This window comes from Heptranchias perlo, chromosome 10 (genome assembly GCF_035084215.1).
Source record: "Heptranchias perlo isolate sHepPer1 chromosome 10, sHepPer1.hap1, whole genome shotgun sequence".
Taxonomy (NCBI): domain Eukaryota; kingdom Metazoa; phylum Chordata; class Chondrichthyes; order Hexanchiformes; family Hexanchidae; genus Heptranchias; species Heptranchias perlo.
In genome coordinates, this window is record NC_090334.1 from 51,299,421 (window position 1) to 51,326,541 (window position 27,121).

At 41.7% G+C, this 27,121-nt stretch overlaps 1 protein-coding gene across 6 annotated transcripts in view; it reads right to left on the minus strand.

The window, feature by feature from the left end:
* The window catches only part of klc1a (kinesin light chain 1a), a 106,519-nt gene that overhangs the window by 67,079 nt on the left and 12,319 nt on the right, over positions 1–27,121 (minus strand). For all 6 annotated transcript variants that reach the window (XR_010964214.1, XR_010964215.1, XR_010964213.1 and 3 more), the window contains exons 2-3: positions 7,979–8,240; positions 6,291–6,521 (exon numbers count right to left, since the gene is read on the minus strand). Coding sequence is in view for 3 of the 6 variants with exons in the window: in XM_067991732.1 (XP_067847833.1) it covers positions 6,291–6,521; positions 7,979–8,239 (492 nt within the window). In the remaining 3 variants the exon portion in view is untranslated. The remainder of the gene's footprint in view (positions 1–6,290; positions 6,522–7,978; positions 8,241–27,121) is intronic.

Below are 27,121 nucleotides of genomic sequence, written 5' to 3' on the forward strand. Positions count from 1 at the left end.
GTCTTTCATTCTTTTTACATTAGGTTGGAGAAGATTACAGATGAATGGAAGGGTTAAGCTGTGGAGTGACTATACACAAGCTTAAGGATTTCAAATTCTGTGTGTTAGAGGATGGGGAACCAATGCAGGTTGAGGAGGACAGGGGAGCAAGACATAGTGCCAGAGCATTTGGGCAACAGAGATCATAATATCATTAGGTTTAGAATAATTATGGAAAAGAACAAGGAACAATCAAATGTGAAAATGCTTAACTGGAGGAATTGTAAACAATTTTACAACACCAAGTTATAGTCCAGCAATTTTAAAATTGCTGGACTATAACTTGGTGTTGTAAAATTGTTTACAATTGTCAACCCCAGTCCATCACCGGCATCTCCACATCATAACTGGAGGAAGGCAAATTTCAGGTGCATTGGTATCAAAAATTGGAAGGTAAAACAGTAATTGAACATTGGGAGGCCTTCAAGGAGGAGTTGGTTTGGGTACAGAGTAGACACAGCCCTACGAGGGGGAAAGGAAGGGCATCCAAAGCTAGAATGTCCTGGATGACTAAAGATATAGAGATTAAAATGAAACAGAAAAAGGTTTATGACAAATGTAAGGTTCATAATACAGTAAAAAACCAGGCTGAATACAGAAAGTACAGAGGAGATCTAAAAAAGGGAATAAGAGGGGCAAAGAGAGAGTATGAGAATAGGATTAGCGGCTAACATAAAAGGGAACCCCAAAGTCGTTTATAAACATAAATAGTAAAAGGGTAATCAAAAGAAGCATGGGACCGATTAGGGACAAAAAAGATCTTCTTGTGGAGGCAGGGAGCATGGCTGAGGGACTAAACGAATACTTTGCATCTGTCTTCACTAAAGAAGAGGATGCTGCCATTGTAGCAGTAAAGGAGGCGGTAGTAGTGATATTGGATAAGATAAAAATAGATAAAGGAGGTACTTAAAAGATTGGCAGTACTGAAAGTAGAAAAGACACCCGATCCAGGTGGGATGCATTTTAGGTTACTGAGGGAAGTGAAGGTGGACATTGCGGAGGCTCTGGCCACAATCTTCCAATCCTTCTTAGATATGTGGGCGGTGCCAGAGTACTGGAGGATTGCAAATGTTACAGCCCTGTTCAAAAAGGGTGAGAGGGATAAACCCGGCAATTACAGAGACGGAAGATGTGGGTGTGGTTCTTAATGAATACTTTGCGTCCATCTTCACAAAAGAGGGGGACGATGCAGAGATTGTAGTTAAGGAGGAGGAGTGTGAAATAATGGATGGGATAAACATAGAGAGTAAATATTAAGGAGATTAGCATCTTTTGAAGTAGGTAAATCGCCAGGTCCGGATGAAATGTATCCCAGGCTGTCAAGAGAAACAAGGGAGGAAATAGCAGAGGTTCTGGCCATCATTTTCCAATCCTCCCTGGCTACAGGCGTGGTGCCGGACGATTGGAAGACTGCTAACGTTGTACCGTTGTTCAAAAAGGGAGAAAGAGATACACCGTAATTATAGGCCAGTCAGTCTAACCTCGATGGTGGGCAAATTATTGGAATCGATTCTGAGGGACAGCAAAAATAGTCATTTAGAAAGGCACGGGTTAATTAAGGACAGTCAGCACAGATTAGTTACGGGAAGGTTGTGTCTGACCAACTTGATTGAATTTTTTGAGCAGGTAACAAGAAGGGTCGATGAAGTTAACATGTTTGATATAGTGTACATGGGTTTTAGCAAGGCTTTTGACAAGGTCCTACTTGACAGACTGGTCAAAAAAGTTAAAGCCCATGGGATCCAAGGGAAAGTGATTAGTTGGATCCAAAATTGGCTCAGTGGCAGGAAGCAAAGGGTAATGGTTGATGGGTGTTTTTGCGACTGGAAGGCTGTTTCCAGTGGGGTCCTGCAAGGCTCAGTACTAGATCCCTTGCTTTTTGTGGTATATATTAATGATTTGGACTTGAGTGTGGGGAGCTTGATCAAGAAGTTTGCAGATGATACAAAAATTGGCCGTGTGGTTGATAGTGAGGAAGAATGCTGTAGACTGCAGGAAAATATCAATGGACTGTGGTCCAAGAAAAGTGGCAAATGGAATTCAATCCAGAGAAGTGTGAGGTAATGCATTTGGGGAAGGCAAACAAGACAAGGGAGTACACAATAAATGGGAGGATACTGAGAGGTGTAGAGGAACAAAGGGACCTTGGATTGCATGTCCACAGATCCCTGAAGGTAGCAGGACAGGTAGATAAGGTGGTTGAAAAGGCATACGGGATACTTTCCTATATTAGTCGAGGCATAAAAGAGCAGGGAGGTTATGCTAGAACTGCATAATACATTGGTTAGGCCACAGCTTGAGTACTGCGTACAGTTCTAGTCACCACATTACAGGAAAGATGTGACTGCACTAGAGAGAGTACAGAGGAGATTTACAAGGATGTTGCCAGGGCTGGAGAAGTTTAGCTATAAGAAAAGATTGGATAGGCAGTGGTTGTTTTCTTTGGAACAAAGGACACTGAGGGGAGATTTAATTGAGGTATATAAAATTATGATGGGACTAGATAGAGTGGATAGGGAGGACCTATTTCCCTTATCAGAGGGGTCAGTGACCAGAGAGCATAGATTTAAAGTAATTGGTAGAAGGATTAGACAGGAGCTGAGGAGAAATTTTTTCAACCAGAGGGTGGTGGGGGTCTGGAACTCGAGACCTGAGAGGGTGGTAGAGGCTGAAACCCTCAACTCATTTAAAAAGTAGTTGGATGAGCACTTGAAGTGCCGTAACCTACAGGGCTATGGACCAAGTGCTGGAAAGTTGGATTAAGCTGGATAGCTCTCTTTCGGCTGGCACGGACACGATGGGCAAAATGGCCTCCTTCTGTGCCGTAACTTTCTACGATTCTACAAAGGCCGGTCAGTCTAACGTCGGTGGCGGGGAAACGTTTAGAGACAATAATCCGAGACAAAATTAATTGGCACTTGGAAAATTATGGGCTAATAAATGAAAGTCAGCATGGATTTGTTAAATGAAAATTGTGTTTGACTAAGTTGATTGAGTTCTTTGATGAAGTAACAGAGAGGGTTGATAAGGGCGGTGCAGTTGTTGTGTATATGGACTTTCAAAAGGCATTTGATAAAGTACCGCATAATAGACTTGTTAGCAAAATTAAAGCCCCTGGGATTAAAGGGACAGCAGCAACATGGATACAAAATTGGCTAGGTGACAGAATGCAGAGGGCAGTGGTGAACGGTTGTTCACCGGATCTATACAAAACCCTGGTTAGACCGCACGTGGAGTACTGTGAGCAGTTCTGGGCACCGCACCTTCTGAAGGACATATTGGCCTTGGAGGGAGTGCAGCTTAGGTTTACTAGAATGATACCCGGACTTCAAGGGTTAAGTTATGAGGAGAGATTACACAAATTGGGGTTGTATTCTCTGGAGTTTAGAAGGTTAAGGGGTGATCTGATCGAAGTTTATAAGATATTAAGGGGAACAGATAGGGTGGATAGAGAGAAACTATTTCCGCTGGTCGGGGATTTTAGGAGTAGGGGGCACAGTCTAAAAATTAGAGCCAGACCTTTCAGGAGCGAGATTAGAAAACATTTCTACACACAAAGGGTTGTAGAAGTTTGGAACTCTCTTCCACAAATGGCAATTGATACTAGCTCAATTGCTAAATTTAAATGTGAGATAGATAGCTTTTTGGCAACCAAAGGTATTAAGGGATATGGGCCAAAGGCAGGTATATGGAGTTAGATCACAGATCAGCCATGATCTTATCAAATGGCGGAGCAGGCACGAGGGGCTGAATGGCCTACTCCTGTTCCTATGTTCCTAGACCGGAGGGAAGCATACAGGTGTTCCCGGGGGTCAGTATTAGGACCACTGCTCTTTTTAATATATATTAATGACCTGGACTTGGGTATAGAGGGTATCATTTCAAAGTTTGCAGATGTCACAAAACTCGGAAATGTGGTAAACAATGTGAAGGATAGTAGCAGACTTCAGAAGGACATAGACAGACGGGTGAAATGGGCAGACACATGGCAGATGAAATTTAACACAGAAGTGTGAAGTGATGCATTTTGGTATGAAGAATAAGGAGAGGCAATATAAACTAAATGGTACAATTTTAAAAGGGGGTTCAAGAACAGAGACACCTGGGGGTGCACATACACAAATTTTTTGAAGGTGGCAGGACATGTTGAGAAGGCTGCTAAAAAAGCATATGGGATCCTGGGCATTATTAATAGAGGCATAGAGTACAAAAGCAAGGAAGTTACGCTAATCCTTTATAAAATACTGGTTAAGCCTCAGCTGGAGTATTGTATTCAATTCTGGGCACCACTATTTAGGAAGCATGTCAAAGCCTTAGAGAGGGTGCAGAAGAAATTTACTAGAATGGTGCCAGGGATGGGGGGACTTCAGTTATGTGGAGAGACGGGAGAAGCTGGGGTTGTTCTCCTTAGAACAGAGAAGGTTAAGAGGAGATTTGATAGAGGTGTTCAAAATCATGAATGGTTTTGACGGAGTAAATAAGGAAAAACGGCTTCCAGTGGCAGAAGGATCAGTAACCAAAGGACACAGATTTAAGGTGATCGGCAAAAGAGCCAAAGGCGACATGAGGAAATGTTATTTTACGCAGCGAGTTTTAATGATCTGGAATGCACTGCCTGAAAGGGTGGTGGAAGCATATTCAATAGTAACTTCCCAAAGGGAATTGGATAAATACTTGAAGGGAAAAAAAATTACATGGCTATGAGGAAAAAGCAGGGAAATGGGACTAATTGGATAGCTCTTTCAAAGAGCTGGCATAGGCACGATGGGCCGAATGGCCTCCTCCTGTGCTGTACCTACTATAAGAAGTGCCAGCAGAGTTTAGCACAACTTTGTAGTTTACGTAGGGTGGAACCTTGGACGCTGGCAATGAAAGCAATGGAGGTGACTATGGCGTGGATAAGGATTTCAGCAGCAGAAGGCTTGAGATAAGGATGGAGACTGATAATGTTGTGTCAAAACAGGACACCAAGGTTGCACACTATTGGGTTCAGCCCAATAAGGAGCCAGTGAGGAGGATGGAATCAGATCTAGGGTGCAGAGCTTTTGGCAGGAGCCAAACAGGATGGCTTCTGTCTTGCCAATATCAATTTGGAGAAAGTTCTTGGTTATCCAAGGCATGATGTCTATCAAGTGGTGATAACTGAGTGGTGGTCATGGAGTTGAGGGTAGTGAAAGAGGTAGAGCTGGGTGGCATCAGAATACCAATGGAAGCAATTCAAGGCATCAGTTCCTTCAATGTCACTGCAATTATGTAAACCAGCAAATTTGAGATGTGCAAGAGCAACCTAGGATTATGTCCTCCAATTTACCTCTTCAACAAAGTACTATGTCTTCAAATAGTAGTCTCTGGGTGACCTGACTGAGATAGAGAACTCTGCAGGTAAGAAATCATAGGCATGAAGTGGCATCCATTCGCACCCACAGACTTCAGGTTAGTACCCATAATCCACAGTACCACAATCTTCCTTGGTATGATTTCTCAAAATTCACTCTTTTATATTACACATTGTGGCACCTTACTATTTCAGTTTTATGAAGTCATATTTAGAAATAAATATGGATGCAGCAGTATAACTCTGCTCCAATACATTGTCCCTTGAAGTGGTAGGATATTGGTTCACCAACACAATTCTCAACTTCAGCTATGCCATTAGGGACAAGCACATGAGCAGTTAGGTACTCACCCCCTCCCTGTAAAGGGAAGAGAAAATTCAAAGAGTCTACCTTTCCATAGATAATTGTAAACAATTTTACAACACCAAGTTATAGTCCAGCAATTTTATTTTAAATTCACAAGCTTTCGGAGATTTTCTCCTTCCTCAGGCAAATGTTTGCCTGAGGAAGGAGAAAATCTCCGAAAGCTTGTGAATTTAAAATAAAATTGCTGGACTATAACTTGGTGTTGTAAAATTGTTTACAATTGTCAACCCCAGTCCATCACCGGCATCTCCACATCATGACTTTCCATAGATAGTTGAAGGGTGATATTAGCAGAGTTTTTGGTGGAGATTACCCACACCTCATCTTCACTGGTTTTCAGAAAAATGTATCAGGGAGGTCCAAAGAAGGGAAATTAATTTTAGATTGTTTTTAGAACACACACAGACATGTGTTACATTCTGCTCAGTTGCCATTATAATTTTACAAGCACCAACCTGTAAAATGACATTTAAAAGGAGGAATCAAGCAGACAAGTGTGTAACTATTTATAAACTGCACCTATTCGGGAGACGTTTGCCATCTACTCACCAGTGGTGAAAGATCCTCATCATATTTTTTGAGTTGATTCATAAATTCTAAATGTTTCTTTTCCTCTTCCAATTGAGCTACACTCTGCTCACTCTTCTGCAGTTTTTGTTGTGTGTTTGCCAGCTCATCTCGTAGCCACTGGTTCTCCTGACACAACCGACGCACCTGAGCACGTAATTTCTGTTTTTCTGATTCCACTGCACTCAAGTGACTAGATAATGCCATCATCACCTTAAAACACAAATCACAGAAAGCATATTTTGCAAATTTATTATTTATGCATCAAGGTTTTAAATGCCAGAAATTGTTAAATTACTGTAAATATTCTCCAAAAAACTTGTGGAAAGGTGTTCTAAATGAAAATAAATGTAGATTTCTCTTGCATAAAAGTATTTCAGTTTTGTAATTACACTTCCCAAGTTAAATTTACATTACATTTTGGTCATACCAAATAGAACAGTAATCTAGCAATTTAGTTTCACATCCCAATTTTGTGATAATTCTAAACAGTGCTAAGGCTGCTTTCCTAGTAGGTACCAACAGAAAATAGGTTATTCAAAAAAATGGGTAATTCAAAACAACTGGAAGGATGCAATTGCAAGTAATGAATATCTAATTTTCTATAGGCTTCACTGTATATATATTCTCCCTATGCTGCAAATTAAAAGTAAATGCCTTTAAAGATTCACTGAATGTGCACATGCAACATATAATATATTAGTATTAAGAAAAAATATAATGCTGCTGGACAGCTCCATTAATACAGGGAAGTTCCACTATCATGGCATAGGCACATTTGAATATTGACCCCAGATTACAGCACTGAGAGTCAGCATAGATGTGTTGTTAGACATTTGGTTATTGTGCCATCTTTGTTAAAGCCCTTGATTTTGTTTCAGGTTACATTTTATGCTAAGTTATAATATATAATATATTCAATGCAGCATGCACCCAATTATCACATACAAAATACTTGCTTCCAGATAACAGAGTTATAATGAGGTTGAAGTGTATAATGGAGGGCCAAGAGAAAAATTGAGTACGATAATTTCTATCCAATATTTCATATGTAACTTTGATCAGTTATTAAGATGGCTGGAAAGTCAAAAAGAATGTTTTTCTATTCCCACTGTTTACTCTTTTCTCCCATTCCTCTCCTGAAGGTATTGGTTCATGAAGCCCCTACAGTACTTTGATGAGACTGGCTAACTCAGCTCACAATCTAGGGTTTTTGTAGTCTGTATGGCTCAGTAGCACATTAATCATCGCATTTACCCAGTGAGCCACCGGTGAGCTGAAAATAGAAAGCTTTAACAGTGAACGTCCGTGATATGGTGTCTTGGTCACCTGAAACAGGTTGGAAATTAATAAATGAAAACTATATTAGAAAATAGCCTGAATGTCTGGTTTTCAATTCATAATTCAGAGGTAACAGGCTTAATTCCAAAAACAGTCTAACATTTAAGCCTTAATGAGGACGACTTTCTCAATAAGGCTGCGAAGTGTAATGCCTCACAATGGCAAAGCATTTCACCTTCGTAAAGGGATTGTTGCCTGCCTTACTAACCAGAGTGGCAATGAAAGCACTTAAGATTGAAGGAAGTTGCATGGATATGAGTAATGTACAAAGTATCTTACAACCTTAAAAAAAAGTCAACATTTTGCTGTACGACTTTGGAAGTGTTTACCTGTGCTTCACTGAGACCAAGTTCTAACATTTCCAGGGACTTGCGAATCATGTTGGATTTCTCTTCAACCAAGTTCATCTCATCATCTTTTTTCAGACATTTTAGGGTTTCCAGCAGGCTATGCAAAATAGAGTTGTGTTCATTTTTTAAGGCCTCAAGTCCCTGGATCACCTGCTTTGTTTTGCCAATAATCTCCTCCTGTGAGAGTTTTTCTAGTTTATCTTCCTTCAAATACACCATTGTGGACATGGTGTCATACATCCTGGAAAACAGATTAAATATGGTAAATCATAGTACTAACAAACTGTCGAGTAATATTACATACACATATATATACACACACAAACAAAAAAACTTAGCAGTTTACAATGGTAAATGTTGACTGAAAAAATATCAAAATTCATGACAAGTAGTAAGGTTTATGGACAGGATTTATCAGATTGGAAACATGGCCTTCCCAGACTGAGACAATCAATTTCTAGATCTTTAAAAGCTGTACTATTGGATGTATTTTACCAGGAGTTACCCCTCTAACAGTCCAATGGACCAAAGCAACATATTTCATCAGGCATGTGATATTTTGCATTCAGTAACAATCCACGCGAGGGGGTTTGGTGTGACAGCTTGTGATTACTGGTGATCATTTGAAATAATTTAAATATTTTTGATATGACATAAATGGCAAATGCAAAGCATCATCAAAAAAACATAGTAAGTTGACAACCACTAGTGAACGGGCAATAGGGGAGATGCCAGCAGTTGAGACAGTTTATCTCATTTAGTGACACAAGCATGGACCTCTAGCATGTCCTTCCCACAAAAAAAATTAAAAGAAAAATATGAGATGGCTCATTTGCTAGGAAACACTCCAGCATAACAGGCAGAGAAAATATACAGGAATGAGATCATGTAAAATATAGGGGGATGTATGCGTATTTTTGCCAAAAAAAACTTACTGCAACAGTTTTGGGTGTTACTGCAGCAACTCTAACTAGCAAATGGAAAGATGATGGATTTATTTTAAAAAGGGTATGTCTGCCCATTTTTCTTACAAATAAGGGAAGGAAAAAGAGTGCGAGACAGAAGTATAAAGACAACAAAAATGTGAGAACACAAGAGAAAGGAAACAAAGTTGAAAAGACGAAAAAGATTAATTTTGTAACTTTCGTCTGTAAAACAACATAGATCAACTCGTGCTTTGAAGAGTACAATCAAATGATTGTCAATGTACAGGCCAAGTATTTTACGACTGAAGCAATCAATACTTATTGATTTGCAAGTCAAATCCCATTGCTTTGCATGGACTAAACAACGGAAATGTACCATCCAGATTTAATTGCTGAAAGTGGGTAGTAATCTCTTTATAGCCAGAGTTATCCTATTCACATACAGCATGCAGCACACAACATTGACACGTTTTCTTTATAAACCAAGTTTCACATCATCAGCGGAACCAGTTTACCACGCATTACGTCAAAATACACAAATAAGGCACAGTAGGCTTCACATACTGTGCTTTGAAAATTCGTAAATATAAAATATCAGGAACAGTATTTATCAAAAACCTGGTGCAAATTCTACTTTGCAGACTTTAAGTCTAATCACATATTAAAAAGAAACTTAAAGCAGACAGTCTTATAACTGTTGGTAAAGATGATTAATAAAATCACCAACACAAATGCGAGAATCTCATCTTGGGTGCCTTGCCAGCTTTGTACAGAGCATGAAGCAGTAAAATACAGCTTGCTTTTCTTGGGTTGGATCAATTTCAGTGAGACAATTGTTTTCTGGGGGGGCAGGGGAGTGAAAAGGGGAATGAGAGAAAATGAGAGAATGTTAACAGTACAGTGGGCTGATTTAAGGGCCCATCCCGCTATTTGTACAGCATAAAAAGGCAGACAAGGTAGTATTTGTTGGCAGCCCTGTTCTTCAGTGTGAAGTACTGTTACTGCTGCATCACTCACTGATTTGAGAACACATCGTTCACCTGACGAAGGAGGAAGCCTCCGAAAGCTTGTGAATTTAAAATAAAATTGCTGGACTATAACTTGGTGTTGTAAAATTGTTTACAATTGATTTGAGAAGATTTACTTTTCAGTCACTAGAAATAGCTAGCATTAGCGATAATGAGGACTAGCTACTTTAAAGCTCATCATTTGCAACAAGAATTTCAAGACATTAACTTTTAATATTAGTTTAATTGGCACAGAATTAAAATTTCCTCATCCTTAGAAGTAGTGATGCCATTTTAAGAGTGTGCAGTACAGCACGATGACAGCAACAGCTGTGCGACATCAACACTTACAGGGTTAGACCAATCCTGTACTTGCAAGATTGCATTTCAGCCAACAATGTTCTTTTTCAATTGTGTCAAAAGTAGAAAGGGTGCTACACTACATTTAATTTCATGAAATAAAGTGCAAACCTTCATTTATGATCCTTCACACAATTAGACTGATAGGTAATATTAAGAATATTCCTTCAATTTACATTTCATTCAATGGGAAAGATGAAGGATTTCAATAATCAATATTAGATTCAAACAAATTAGCATTTTTAAATCATTACTTCTCAGTTAGTTTCACTAAAAAGACCAGTTGTTGTTGTGTCACTAATTCTGCCAAAGTGACAAATCCATCCCCCCACTTCCCCCGCACCCCCCACCAGAGTGCCGCACAACGCAGTTGGTTACAAACTACACACAATGACACCATCAATTATCTACCATTAAAGGACGTTCCCCTCATCCCCAATCGATAATGGAAATTCACGCATAATCGAGGTTTCACTATATGGTATTTAGATTATTTGTAGTCAGTATTTTTCGTGCTCTTCATTCTGTTATCAGTCTAGGCACTTTTATTAAATAGTCATTCTCTTTCAGATATGAAGGAATAGGGTTTTTTTTAATTGTTATTTTCTCACCAAGCCGTGATGCCTACTGGTCGTGCAAAGATTTTCATGAATAATCAAGGTTGCACTTCAACTGTGCTTTTTGATTTACACAAATACATTTTGCGCTTACTTGTAAATCCTCATTTGACCACTTGCAGAACAAAGCAAGCCATGGTTCTCAATTGAAGACCATCGGCTCTCAAGTGCGCAAATAAAATATATTTGCATGGGAAGGATGAGCTGTCTTTTCAATTGAATACAAAAGCCAAGGATCCTTTTTGCAATGACTTGTATATTTTGTGCTGAATACTGGCTCAATGGATAAATTGTAAACAATTTTACAACACCAAGTTATAGTCCAACAATTTTATTTGAAATTCACAAGCTTTCGGAGGCTTCCTCCTTCCTCAGGTGAATGTTGTGGAAATGAAATCCTCGAACCCTTCGCATTTATAAATCACAGAACAATACCTGGTGATTACAGATAGTCTTTCCAACTGCCCGTTGCCAAGGCAATGACAGTGTGCAGACAGAGAGGTGTTACCTAAAAGGCCACCGAATATACAAACCACCAAAAAAAGAGGCAGAAACATAGAAAAGACAGCAAATGACCCGTTATATTAAAAACAGATAACATTTGTTCGTTGGTGGGGTTACGTGCAGCGTGACATGAACCCAAGATCCCGGTTGAGGCCGTCCTCATGGGTGCGGAACTTGGCTATCAATTTCTGCTCGACGATTTTGCGTTGTCGTGTGTCTCGAAGGCCGCCTTGGAGTATGCTTACCCGAAGGTCGGTGGCCGAATGTCCTTGACTGCTGAAGTGTTCCCCGACTGGGAGGGAACCCTCCTGTCCAGCGATTGTTGCGCGGTGTCCGTTCATCCGTTGTCGCAGCGTCTGCATGGTCTCGCCAATGTACCATGCTCTGGGGCATCCTTTCCTGCAACGTATGAGCTACCTCCACTATCCCCACACCTCCACTACTCGCCTTCAAACAGCCACCCAACCTCAAACAGACCATCGTTCGCAGCAAATTACCCAGCTTTCAGGAGAACAGCGTCCACGACACCACACAACCCTGCCACGGCAACCTCTGCAAGACATGCCAGATCATTGACACAGATACCATCATCACACGAGAGGACACCACCCACCAGGTACATGGTTCATACTCCTGTGACTCGGCCAACGTTGTCTACCTCATATGTTGCAGGAAAGGATGCCCCAGAGCATGGTACATTGGCGAGACCATGCAGACGCTGCCTCTCTCTGTTTTTTTTTTGGTGGTTTGTATATTCGGTGGCCTTTTAGGTAATATCTCTCTGTCTGCACACTGTCATTGCCTTGGCAACGGGCAGTTGGAAAGGCTGTCTGTAATCACCAGGTATTGTTCTGTGATTTATAAATGCGAAGGGTTCGAGGATTTCATTTCCACAACATTCACCTGAGGAAGGAGGAAGCCTCCGAAAGCTTGTGAATTTCAAATAAAATCGTTGGACTATAACTTGGTGTTGTAAAATTGTTTACAATTGTCAACCCCAGTCCATCACCGGCATCTCCACATCAATGGATAAATGCATGCGTGATATAGTGCTGAACCACAGATACAAGCAAGTTCCTAAGTCAGATCAATGGTCATTATCTGGTTAGCTGATCTGAGCCAGAGCAGCAGTGTGAATGCTATAGTTGGCCAAGTGCACCTGAGCTATGGTGGAAAAAACCTGCAAGATTCCTGGCCCTGAAGGCTATGCAGTGACCTCTGTTGGAATTGTGCTGGTGGACATAGAGGTGAAGATAGGATGAGGCTCAACTGTAAATTCCCCCAACCCCACCATGACTAATTAGCCTATCAATATCTACTACCAAGAAGAACGACATCCTAAAGCACTCTGCAGTCAATGAATTACTTTTGAAGTGCAGTCACTGTCATTATATAGCCAATTTTCACAAAGTATGGTCCCACAAACAGCAAATGAATGACCAGATCAATGTTCCCTTGAATTTTCTTGGCCATGCTCGGAATGAATTTGGGTTTGCGCACCGATATAAAGACTGTGTGCTACTGTTAAAAAAAATCACTACTTTGAATAGAACATCTTTTTAGAAAACATTATTCAGGGTATATAACAGAACAAATGTACAAAATAATGGATAAATGTAACAATTTAATGTTATATTGGCTGATAAATTTATATAATTTATGAAATGGGTTTCTTAAGTTGTACTAGGATTGAGCAGACCAGTTTCGTTATATTTTATTAAAAATTCTCTGATGGGAACGATTCCAATCAGCTTTCTGTTGAATCAGCTTAATGACTGATTCAAACAGAAATAAATCATGTGCAATCAGAATTTCGAAATTGAGTCAGAAATACAAAACAGCTGTCAAATCAGTCAGTGTGAATTTGGGGATAGGGAACAATTTAATTAAAGCTCCCCACCCACCACCACTGAATCCTCAGCAGGGTTAAAAAAATGATTGCATTACAGTTGTACATCTTGCAGGTCTCATTAGTTTTGGCTGCCTCTATGTAAGACAGGGAGCAGTTTGGTTAAGAACCACCAGAACTGAGGGAGGCAACTGACAAAGATAAAAAGAGACAATCCTTAGGGCAACTGAGGGTTTTGGACAGCAGTTGTATAAAACAATTTAAATCAACTTCATTGTTTTGATTACAATATACCAATGTGATTGGAAAGTATACTTAGCACAATTGTAGAAGGATCTTTAATAACAGTATTACACCAGAACTTTGTAAGAATTACTTAATTTGTAAATATGAAATATGGAAATTGATAAATTATTACAATATGTCAAGTAATTTGGGTTCATGTGTATTTTACTTCAGAAGCTAACATCGAATAGGATGGTGACAAAAGCTGTTAATTGCACTAATTGTAGACTCACTCCAAATGTTATTTGCTACCAATGCCTTAAGTATGTTTGTCTTAAGACTAAAGTAACAGTTCTCAACAATTCGCACTAGAGGTGAAAAGCCTTCATTTAATTGAACGCATCTCCTCACTGAATCGTTACTGAACCCTCGTGTGCTGAAGTTTTCTGATTGGAAACTCAAATCAGTTATATCGTGAATGGATGGAAACACACACACACACACACACACACACACACACTATTTGTCCAATGAATATTTTATATATATATATATATATCCATCCATTGGACAGTATACTATTTGGAGACTGGTCCCTGACTGGTCACCATTTCTCCTTCATTTACAGATGCTCCCTGACCGGTCACCATTTCTCCTTCATTTACAGATGCTCCCTGATTGGCTGAGAATTCCCAGCACCTCCTGTTTGACGCTTGCGGGTGGGGGGGCGGGGGCCTTTCGTTGCGAGTTTGGCCGGAACGAAAGGGGAGAAACCGGAAACCGGTGGGTAGTGAAGGGAGGATAACGTTCACTTTTATATTTGGGCCTGGGGACGCACTCTGTGTTTGTAAAGCCTGGGCCTGCTCCCCCTCCCCCCGGGGTTTATTAACCTACTCCCCCCAATCCTCTTAGCTGCCGCGGCCGCACTTCCCCCCGACAGCCTTCATTGTCCATTGTAAGGAATCTTACAACACCAGGTTATAGCCCAACAGTTTTATTTGAAAATCACAAGCTTTCGGAGGCTTTCTCCTTCGTCAGGTGAAGTGTGGGATTCCTTGAAGGTTACCGCATATATAGTCAGAGAACAATGCCTGGTGATTACAGATAATCTTTCCAACTGCCCGTTGTCAAGGCAATCAAAGTGTTCAGACAGAGAGACATTATATACAGGACCAACGAATATACAAACGGCCAGAACAAAAGACAGACAGAGAGAGAGAGAAACATCCGAAAGGAAGAGAAAGAGAGAGACTGACCCGTTGTATTAAAAACAGATAACTCCTTTTTTCGCTGGTGGGGTTACGTGTAGTGTGACATGAACCCAAGATCCCGGTTGAGGCCATCCTCATGGATGCGGAACTTGGCTATCAATTTCTGCTCGACGATTTTGCGTTGTCGTGTGTCTCGAAGGCCGCTTTGGAGAACGCTTACCCGAAGATCGGTGGCTGAATGTCCTTGACTGCTCCACTTTTCCAGCTTCCACCCTAACCACGTCAAAGAGGCCATCCCCTATGGACAGTCCCTGCGAATACACAGGATCTGCTCAGACGAGGAGGAACGCGATGGACAGCTACAGACGCTGAAAGACGCCCTCGTAAGAACAGGATATGACGCTTGACTCATCGATCGACAGTTCCGACAGGCCACAGCGAAAAATCGCATAGACCTCCTCAGAAGACTAACACGGGACGCAATCAACAGAGTACCCTTCGTCGTCCAGTACTTCCCCGGAGTGGAGAAACTACGCCAAGTTCTCCGCAGCCTTCAACATGTCATCGATGACGACGAACACCTCGCTAAGGCCATCCCCACACCTCCACTACTCGCCTTCAAACAGCCACCCAACCTCAAACAGACCATCGCTCGCAGCAAATTACCCAGCTTTCAGGAGAACAGCGTCCACGACACCACACAACCCTGCCACGGCAACCTCTGCAAGACATGCCAGATCACTGACACAGATACCACCATCACACGAGAGGACACCACCCACCAGGTACATGGTTCATACTCCTGTGACTCGGCCAACGTTGACTACCTCATACGTTGCAGGAAAGGATGCCCCGGAGCATGGTACATCGGCGAGACCATGCAGACACTGCGACAACGGATGAACGGACACCGCGCAACAATCGCCGGACAGGAGGGTTCCCTCCCAGTCGGGGAACACTTCAGCAGTCAAGGACATTCAGCCACCGATCTTCGGGTAAGCGTTCTCCAAGGCGGCCTTCGAGACACACGACAACGCAAAATCGTCGAGCAGAAATTGATAGCCAAGTTCCGCACCCATGAGGACGGCCTCAACCGGGATCTTGGGTTCATGTCACGCTACACGTATCCCCACCAGCGAAAAAAAGTTATCTGTTTTTAATATAACGGGTCATTCTCTCTCTTTCTCTTCCTTTCGGATGTTTCTCTCTCTCTCTCTCTCTGTCTGTCTGTCTTTTGCTCTGGCCGTTTGTATATTCGATGGTCCTGTATGTAATGTCTCTCTGAACACTTTGATTGCCTTGACAACGGGCAGTTGGAAAGATTATCTGTAATCACCAGGCATTGTTCTCTGACTATATATGCGGTAACCTTCAAGGAATCCCACACTTCACCTGACGAAGTAGAAAGCCTCCGAAAGCTTGTGATTTTCAAATAAAACTGTTGGACTATAACCTGGCGTTGTAAGATTCCTTACATTTGTCAACCCCAGTCCATCACCGGCATCTCCACTTCATTGTCCATGCAAGCTCAGGACACGCTGCCCAACGAGCCTCTCCTGCGCCTGCACACTGGGCTTCACTGATTCAGATAGGGCACAATCTATACCATGCTGAATGCTCGGTGGTGCAGCCGCCATTGATGATCTTAATCTCCAGTCTGACAGCAAGGAGATTAGAAGAAGGGAGAACACGTTTGGACCAAGGATAATGAAATAACTAAAATCCCAGCGCTTAGTGCTATTAAAACCTCAACAAACACTCAGCACAGCCGCGATTCCCACTTTGGGAGTCCTAGCCCAGATTTGGTGCACGGACTCTTCTTCAAATGGTGCAATGGGATCTTTCACATACACTCAAGCAACCAGGTTTAACGTCTCATCCAAAAGATCACACCTTTGATAAAAGCATCACTCGCTCTGTACTGCAATGAAGTATCAGCATAAATTATGTCCTCAGGTCTGAAGTGGGGTTTGAACCCACAATTCTCTGACTCACAACTGAAAGTGCACTCAACCCTGACACTCTGTTTTAATTTGTTCTCAGGTTGTGGGTGACACTACCACATTTATTGCCCATGCTAGTTAACCACTGCAGAGGCCATTTAGATTCAACCACATGTTGAGGGACCAGAGTGGGAGTGGCAGATTCCCTTTCCTGAAGGGCATTAGTGAACCAATAGTTTTTTTTAAATGACAATACTGCAGCTTTCATGGTTATTTTCTGGTGCTAACCCACAAATTACCACATTTATTGAATTCAATTTCACAGCTTGCCATGAAGGGATGTGAACTCATGACCTAGGGTTGCTAGTCCAGTACTACTCACTAGGCTACCATATCCTAATGACCACTCAAAGAGCAATTAATTGAGCAAGATACAACAGGAACATTATCACAGTCATAAAATAATGTATAAGGATTGAAGAAAAATAAATGAAAACAGTTATGTTACTAATTTGTTTAAGGGCAAGTTTCTTGGGGAGGAGAAATTGGCTGGAAGTGGGTTGATGGCTTTCCTCCATCATTCAATCAAAGCTTCCTGTGGGTCACTTAAGGATAACTGTCAACATTAATGTCTATGCTAGAGTAACCGTTGTGCCTAATCCAGGGCCAATGGAGAATCAGGATTAGATTCATCCAAATTTTGTTCTATCAGTTACAGTTGAGTTTTATGTTCTCAGGTCCCACCAGTGTTCACCTATGGCCTAAGGAATCATTAAGTTGGGGGTGGGGGTGGTGAATATGGAAAACACTGGATTTATGTGCAGAGCTTACTTGTGTATTAAATCTAATATTAGCATACAACATTGAGTGAATGCTCCACATAAAAAACCAAAGGGTCAGGAAGTATTCTCTGGAGATCTGCTTTCCATGAAAACAGAACAGTAATACCATTCAGTTGACACGAACAAAATTAGAAAGGACTTTGGTGATATTTATCTCAAATGAGGAAACAACCCACAAACACCACCATTATCTCCACTACTTCCTGCCTTTAGGCTCTACTCAGTATTATCAGAACCAGCTAACAATAACATATCAGTCCATTTACCAGCGACTGGTGGGATGTTTTCGCTTCTTGGCATTTGAGACAATATGTTGACTTCAAATATTGCCTAATTTCTCAACGGAATGTTGCACATTGAGAGAATCTGATACGTGCAAAAGGTTTCTAAGCAATCGATAATTTCAGTCGGCTAGACCAAATTCAAGCTGTGATATTCTTAGCAGGACCTCCTCCCTTTTCTTCCCTATGTCATTGGTTCCAACATGGACCACGACAACTGGATCTTCCCCCTCCCTTCCAAGTTCCTCTCCAATTGCTCCAACATTAGTTTGTTTCCATCTTAAAATCAAGCCTACACAAAATGATCTGGTAATGGAATTGTTTACGCTCTACTGGTGCGAGTTAGAGACACCCCAACACATAAGTCAGCAAGGTGAGGAGAAGGTCCCGCAGGCACTGGTCCTATCCAATAGGTACAATGTACTTTCTACCTGTGAGGATAAGTGTGCAGGCTGCGGGAAGGACAGCCAGAATACTAACCATGGCACCGAGAGCAGGAGGCAGTCCAAATCGGGGAGGAGCAGAATAGAAAGTCATAGGGGATTCAATAATTCGGGGGATAGATAGTGTCCTCTGCAGTCGCAACTGAGAGTCCAGGAGGGTGTGTTGCCGACCTGGTGCGAGGATAAATGGATATGTCGGAGCAATTGGAGAGGAACTTGGAAGGGAGGGGGAAGATCCAGTTATCGTGGTCCATGTTGGAACCAATGACATAGGGAAGAAAAGGGAGGAGGTCCTGCTAAGAATATCAAGTTAGGAACTAAATTAAAAAACAGGACCTCACAGGTGGTAATCTTGTGATTACTAACCGAACCACGTGCTAATTGGCATAGGGATAAACAGATCAGAAGGGGAATGAGTGGCCAAGAGGCTGGTGTGGGAAGGAGGGGTTCCATTTCATGCAGTACTGGAAAGGAAGTTGTACCGTTGGGATGGGCTCCGCCTGAACCAGAATGCGACCAGTGTCCTAGCGGAAAGGATAAATAGGGCAGTCGTTACTTTAAACTAGTAAGACGGGGGGAGGAATCTGGTGAAGATAACACAAGTCTGAAGAAAAAAGAAATAGGAAATGAGAGTAAAGGTCAGACCAAGATAAGGAATAAAGGTAAAGTAAACAGTCAGGGAACAAACACAGTTACAGAACATAAGTACAAAATGACTGTTAAAAATAAAATGAGGGGAACAATTACTAAAAATAAATTAAATTGCCTGTACAGCAATGTGCACAGCATCTGAAACAAAATGGGGGAACTGGAGGCAATAATTCACAGCGAGGAGCCAGATGCGGAAGGGACAACTGAAACATGACTATTTAAGGAACAGGACTGGCAGATAAATATTGCAGGATATAACATATTTAGAAAGGATAGGGAAGGAAGGGGGTTGGGGTAGCTGTACTAATTAGAGACAACATAATGGCAATAGAAAAAAGGGACATAAATAACATTAAGATAGCAGAATTCATATGGATTGAGACAAAGGATAAGAAGGGATCGATTTCGTTAATGGGTATATTCTACAGGCTGCCTAATAGCGGAAGGGAAATGGAGCATGCAAACTTGAGTGCACCAGCAGATAAGGCTAGAGGTTGCAAAAATAGTAAAAAGACAGCATTAAAGGATTTGTATCTGAATGCGCGTAGCATTTGTAACAAAATGGATGAATTGACAGCTCAAATAGAAATAAATATGTACGATCTGATAGCTATTACAGAGACATGGCAGCAAGATGACAAAGGCTGGAACCTGAATATTCCAGGGTACTTGACATTACGGAAGGACAGGAAGCTAGGAAAAGGTGGAGGTATAGCTCTGTTAATTAAGGATGACGTGAGTATAATAGAGAGAAATGACCTTAGTTCTAAAGACCAAGATGTAGAATCAGTTTGAGTAGAGATAAGAAATAGTAACGCCAAGAAGTCACTTGTGGGAGTAGTTAATAGGCCCCCTAACTGTAACCACACTGTAGGACAGGGTATACAGGAAGAAATAATGGGGGCTTATGAGAAAGGAACAGCGATAACCATGGGTGATTTTAATCTACACATAGATTCGAAGAATCTGATTGGCAAAGGTAGCCTGGAAGATGAGTTCAACAGAGTGCTTTTGGGACAGTTTCTTAGAGCAGCACGTTCTAGAGCCAACCAGAGAGCAGGCTATTCTAGATCTGGTAATGTGTAATGAGACAGGATTAATTAATGACCTCATTGTAAAGAGGAGCCTCTAGGTAGAAGTGATCACAATATGACTGAATTTCACATTCAGTTTGAGGGAGAGAAGAGTAAGTCTAAGACTAGTATTTTAAACTTAAATAAGGGCAATTATGAGGGCATGAAGACACAGCTGGCTAAAGAGAACTGGGGCTTAGGTTAAGGGATATGTCAGCAGAGATGCAGTGGCAGACATTTAATGAGATAGATCATAACACTTAGCAAAGATACATTCCAGTGAGGTAAAGACTCTAGGGGAAGGACGTACCATCCGTGGCTAACTAAGGAAGTTAAAGATAGTATCAAATTGAAAGAAAAAGCATACAATTAGTGGCAGGTCAGAAGATTGGACAGAATAAAAAAAAACAGCAAAGAATGACTAAAAGAATAATAAAGGGGGAGAAATTAGAGTACGAGAGAAAGCTAGCTAGAAATATAAAAAGATAGTAAAAGTTTCGACAGGTATTTAAAAAGGAAAAGTAAGTAAAGTGAGCATTGGGCCTCTGGAGAGAGTCTGGGGAATTAATAATGGAGAACAAGGAAATGGCGGATGAATTGAACAGATATTTTGCATCCGTCTTCACTGTAGAGGATACAAATAACATACCAGAAATAATTGTGAATCAAGAGGTGAAAGGGAGGGAGGAACTTAAAACAAACATTTACAATCACCAGGAAAAGGGTTCTGAAAGAATTATTAGAACTAAAAGCTGACAAGTCCCCAGGTCCTGACAGACTTCATCCTAGGTTCTTAAAAGAAGTGGCTACAGAGATAGTAGATGCATTGGTATTAATTTTCCAAAATTCCCTAGATTCTGGAAGGGTCCCATCAGATTGGAAAATAGTGAATATAACTCCTCTAATCAAGAAAGGAGGGAGACAGAAAGCAGGAAACTACAGGCCAGTTAACTTAACATCTGTCATAAGGAAAATGCTAGAATCTATTATTAAGGAGGTTATAGCAGGGCACTTAGAAAATCTCAATGCAATCAGGCAGTCAACATGGCTTTGTGAAAGGGAAATCATGTTTGACTAATTTATTAGAGTTATTTGAGGAAGTAACAAGCAACGTGGATAAAGGGGATCCTGTGGATGTGGTGTACTTGGATTTCCAGAAGGTGCCACATCAAAGGCTATACACAAAATAAGAGCTCATGGTGTAGGGGGTAATATATTAGCATGGATAAAGGATTGGTTAGCTAACAGGAAACAGAGAGTAGGCATAAATGGGTCATTTTCAGATTGGCAAGATGAAACGAATGGAGTGCCACAGAGATCAGTGCTGGAGCCTCAACCATTTACAATCTGTATCAATGACTTGGATGAAGGGACCAAGTGTATGGTTGCTAAATTTGCTGATGATACAAAGGTAGGTAGGAAAGTACGTTGTGAATAGGACATAAGGAGTCTGCAAAGGGATATAGATAGGTTAAGTGAGTGGGCAAAAATTTGGCAGATGGCGTATAATGTGGGAAAATGTGAACTTGTCCATTTTGGCAGGAGGAATAGAAAAGCAGTATATTATTTAAATGGAGAGAGATTGCAGAACTCTGAGGTACAGAGGGATCTGGGTGTCCTAGTCCATGAATCATAAAAAGTTAGTATGCAGGTACAGCAAGTGATTAGGAAGGCAAATGAAATGTTGTCATTTATTGCAAGGGGAATGTAATATAAAAGTAGAGATGTTTTGCTACAGATTACAGGGCATTGGTGAGACCACATCTAGAATACTGTGTACAGTTTTGGTCTCCTTATTTAAGGAAGGGCATAATTGCTTTAGAGGTAGTTCAGAGAAGGTTCACTTGACTGATTCCTGGGATGAGGAGGTTATCTTATGAGGAAAGATTGGACAAGTTTGGCCTGTATACACTGGAGTTTAGATGAATGAGAGGTGATCTTATTGAAACATATGAGATCCTGAGGGAACTAGAAGGGGTAGATGCTGAGAGGATGTTTCCCCTTAGGGGAGAGACTAGAACTAGGGGACACAGTTTAAAAATAAGGGCTCTCGCATTTAAGACGGAGATTATGAGAAATTCTTTCTCTCAGGAGGGTTGTGAGTCAGGGTCATTGAATATTTTTAAGGCTGAGTTAGATAGATTACTGATTAACAAGGGAGTCAAAGTTTATAGTAGGTAGAAGGGAAAGTAGGGTTGAGGTCACAATCAGATCAGCCATGATCTTATCAAATGGCAGAGCAGGCTCGAGGGGCCGAATGGCCTACTCCTGTTCTTAATTCATATGTTCGTATGAAATATGTAGACAAATCTATGAAATGAGTAAAAACATCAAATAATAATCATGGGAAATTTCAACTACCCCCAAATAAACTGGGAAGAGGTTGGGAAAGGGGAAAAGGGAATGGAGTTTTTAAGCAATATGTACAGGACTCCTTTCTTACCCAGTGTGTAAGAAGCTCAAGAGAGGAATCACTGCTGGATCTAGTAATGGGAAATGAACCAGAGCAGATAAGAGAAGTAAGCGAGGGGAACATCTAGGCAATAACGATCATAACGCAATAAGGTTTAAAATAATGATTGAGACAGACATAAGTAAGACAAAGACCAAAGTAATAGATTGGGAAAAAAGCTAATTTTGAGGGGATGAGAATGGTACTAGGGAAGGCAAACTGGAAAAAAATTGACAGATAGAACAGCAGTGGAAAATATTTAAAACGGTGATCAAGAGTATTCAGGAGAAATATATTCCTCTAAAAAGAACAAACTAGCCAATAATGAATCACCATGGATGAATAAAGAGATACGGGTAAAATTGAAACTAAAAGAAAAAGGCATACTCTAAGTACACAGACAATTAAGGAGAGGATGACAAAAGGGAATACAAAGAGGTTAGGAAAGAAGTCAAAAAAAAATTAGGAAAGCAAAGAACTACAAAATTAAATTATTAAGGAATATAACAATAGTAAACTATTCTACAGACACAAATAACAAAAGAAAAAAATCAGAACAGGGAAAGGGCCATCAAGAGATGCATAAGATAAACTCACAGGTAATGACAGCGAAACAGCAAATATATTGAATAGTTACTTTGCCTCAGTATTAACAGGGAGACGAACAAGGTGGGCATGATATTAGAAGAGATCAAAAAAATACAAAAACTTAAGATAGAAAGGAGCAGATAATTGATAAACTAATCAAACTTTGAGAGGATAAAACCCCTGGTTCAGATGCATTGCATCCATGAATATTAAAAGAAGTTAGGGAGGAGATAGCAGAGGCACTATTATATATGTATAAAAATTCATTAGAAAAGGGAATAGTGCCAGAAGACTGTCACACAGCTAATGTTATCCCTATATATAGAAAGGGAGATGAAACAAGTCGAGGGAACTATCGACCATTGAGCTTAACGTCGGTGGTAGGAAAGATTAAGGAGTAGTCACTCAAAGATGTAATAGAAAAACATAATAAAGAATAGTCAGCACAGATTTCAGAAGAGAAAGTCATGCTTTACCAAACTATTGAATTCTTTGAAGTAACAGAAAGAGTAGACAGGATAATACAGTAGATGTAATATATTTGGATTTTTAAAAGGCCTTTGATAAGGTACTGCATTGTAGACTCATGACTAAGGTCAAAGCATGTGAAGTCAGGACAGGTAACAGAATGGATAGCAAGTTGGCTACAAAACAGAAGAGAGAGTAGGGGTTAAGGTTAGTTACTCAGATTGGCAAAAGGTGAGAAATGGTATTCCACAGGGATTGGCACTGGGACCACTGTTGTTCACAATTTACATTAACAATTTGGATTCGGGAATCTGGAATACAATTTCAAAATTTGCAGTGACACCAAATTGGGGGGTGTAGTTAATACAAAGAAAGAATGTCAAAATGCAAGAGGAAATTAATAAACTTGCAGAATGGATGTGTAATTGGCAAATGAATTTCAATATAAGTGTGAGGTGGCGCATTTTGTTAGGAAGAATAAGGAGGTCACATTATACTTGGATAATAAGAGTCTAAATGGGATAGAGAAGCAAAGGGTTCTAAGGGTACAGATACACGAATCATTAAAAGTAGCGAAGCAGGTTAATAAGGCCATAAAAAAAGGCAAATTAAGCACTGGGGTTCATTTCTAGGGGGATAGAATTCAAAAGCAGAGAAGTTATGTTAAACTTATATCGAACCTTGGTTAGACCATACTTGGAGTACCGTCAACAGCTCTGATCTCCATATTGTACAAGAGACAGAGGCATTGGAGAGGGTGCAAAAAAGATTCATAAGGATGATGCTAGAACGGAGAGGTCTTATCAGGAAAGGCTGAACAGGGTAGGGCTCTTTTCTCTAGAAGACAGAAGGCTGAGGGGTGACTTGACAAGAGGTCTTTAAGATAATGAAAGGGCTTGATAGGGTAGACGTAGAGAAAATGTTTTCACTTGTAGGGGAGTCCAAAACTAGAGGTCATAAGTATAAAATAGTCACTAATAAATCCAATAGGGAATTGAGGAGAAACTTCTTTACCCAAAAAAGAATGGTAAGAATGTGGAACATGCAACCATATGGAGTATTTAAGGGGTACAGGAACAGAGAGATCTGGGGGTATATGTGCACAAATCATTGAAGGTGGCAGGGCAGGTTGAGAAAGCGGTTAAAAAAGCATATGGGATCCTGGGTTTTACAAATAGTGGCAGAGTACAAAAAGTAAGGAAGTCATGATGAACCTTTATAAAACAATGGTTCGGCCACAACTGGAGTACTGTGTCCAGTTCTTGCATAGAGCCGGCGCAGACTCGATGGGCCGAATGGCCTCCTTCTGTGCTGCAACCTTTCTATGATTCCATATAGCATAAATGCATTTAAGGGGAAGCTAGATAAGCATGAGGGAGAAAGGAATAGAAGGGCATGCTGAGAAGGTTAGATGAAGTAGGGAGGGAGGAGGCTCGCTTGGACCATTATCGCTGGCATAGACCAGTTGGGCTGAATGGCCTGTTTCTGTGCTGTAGTTTCGATGTAACTCCATGTACCGGAGTCTTGGGTTCAAATATCAAGTTAGGCTAAACAGGAGTTCCTCAAAGCAGTGTCCTAGGCCTAACCATCTTCAGCTGCTTCATCAATGACCTTCCCTTTATCGTAACGTCAGAAATGGGGATGTTCGCAGATGATTGCACAGTGTTCAGTTCCATTCGCAACCCCTCAGATAATGAAGCAGTCCGAGCCCGCATGCAGCAAGACCTGGACAACGTCAAAGCTTGGGCTCATAAGTGGCAAGTAACATTCGCGCCAGACAATGACCATCTTTTTAAAAATTTGTTCACGGGATGTGGGCGTCGCTGGCGAGGCCAGCATTTATTGCCCATCCCTAATTGCCCTCGAGAAGGTGGTGGTGAGCCACCTTCTTGAACCGCTGCAGTCCATGTGGTGACGGTTCTCCCACAGTGCTGTTAGGGATTCCAGGATTTTGACCCAGCGACAATGAAGGAACGGCGATATACTTCCAAGTCGGGATGGTGTGTGACTTGGAGGGGAACGTGCAGGTGTTGTTGTTCCCATGTGCCTGCTGCTCTTGTCCTTCTAGATGGAAGAGGTCGCGGGTTTGGGAAGACCTGTCGAAGAAGCCTTGGCGAGTTGCTGCAGTGCATCCTGTGGATGGTACACACTGCAGCCACAGTGCACCGGTGGTGAAGGGAGTGAATGTTTAGGGTGGTGGATGGGGTGCCAATCAAGCGGGCTGCTTTATCTTGGATGGTGTCGAGCTTCTTGAGTGTTGTTGGAGCTGCACTCATCCAAGCAAGTGGAGAGCATTCCATCACACTCCTGACTTGTGCCTTGTAGATGGTGGAAAGGCTTTGGGGAGTCAGGAGGTGAGTCACTCGCCGCAGAATACCCAGCCTCTGACCTGCTCTCGTAGCCACAGTATTTATATGGCTGGTCCAGTTAAGTTTCTGGTCAATGGTGACCCCCAGGATGTTGATGGTGGGGGATTCGGCGATGGTAATGCCGTTGAATGTCAAGGGGAGGTGGTTAGACTCTCTCTTGTTGGAGATGGTCATTGCCTGGCACTTATCTGGTGAGAATGTTACTTGCCATTTATCAGCCCAAGCCTGGATGTTGTCCAGGTCTTGCTGCATGAGGGCTCGGACTGCTTCATTATTTGAGGGGTTGCGAATGGAACTGAACACTGTGCAGTCATCAGCGAACATCCCCATTTCTGACCTTATGATGGAGGGAAGGTCATTGATGAAGCAGCTGAAGATGGTTGGGCCAAGGACACTGCCCTGAGGAACTCCTGCAGCAATGTCCTGGGGCTGAGATGATTGGCCTCCAACAACCACTACCATCTTCCTTTGTGCTAGGTATGACTCCAGCCACTGGAGAGTTTTCCCCCTGATTCCCATTGACTTCAATTTTACTAGGGCTCCTTGGTGCCACACTCGGTCAAATGCTGCCTTGATGTCAAGGGCAGTCACTCTCACCTCACCTCTGGAATTCAGCTCTTTTGTCCATGTTTGGATCAAGGCTGTAATGAGGTCTGGAGCCGAGTGGTCCTGGCGGAACCCAAACTGAGCATCGGTGAGCAGGTTACTGGTGAGTAAGTGCCGCTTAATAGCACTGTCGACGACACTTTCCATCACTTTGCTGATGATTGAGAGTAGACTGATGGGGCGGTAATTGGCCGGATTAGATTTGTCCTGCTGTTTGTGGACAGGACATACCTGGGCAATTTTCCACATTGTTGGGTAGATGCCAGTGTTGTAGCTGTACTGGAACAGCTTGGCTAGAGGCGCAGCTAGTTCTGGAGCACAAGTCTTCAGCACTACAGCTGGGATGTTGTCGGGGCCCATAGCCTTTGCTGTATCCAGTGCACTCAGCCGTTTCTTGATATCACGTGGAGTGAATCGAATTGGCCGAAGACTGGCTTCCGTGATGGTGGGGATATCGGGAACTCTCGGCACTTCTGGCTGAAGATGTTTGCAAACGCTTCAGCCTTGTCTTTTGCACTCACGTGCTGGACTCCGCCGTCATTGAGGATGGGGATGTTTGCAGAGCCTCCTCCTCCCGTTAGTTGTTTAATTGTCCATCACCATTCACGACTGGATGTGGCAGGACTGCAGAGCTTTGACCTGATCCATTGGTTGTGGAATCGTTTCGCTCTGTCTATAGCATGTTGCTTCCGCTGTTTAGCATGCAT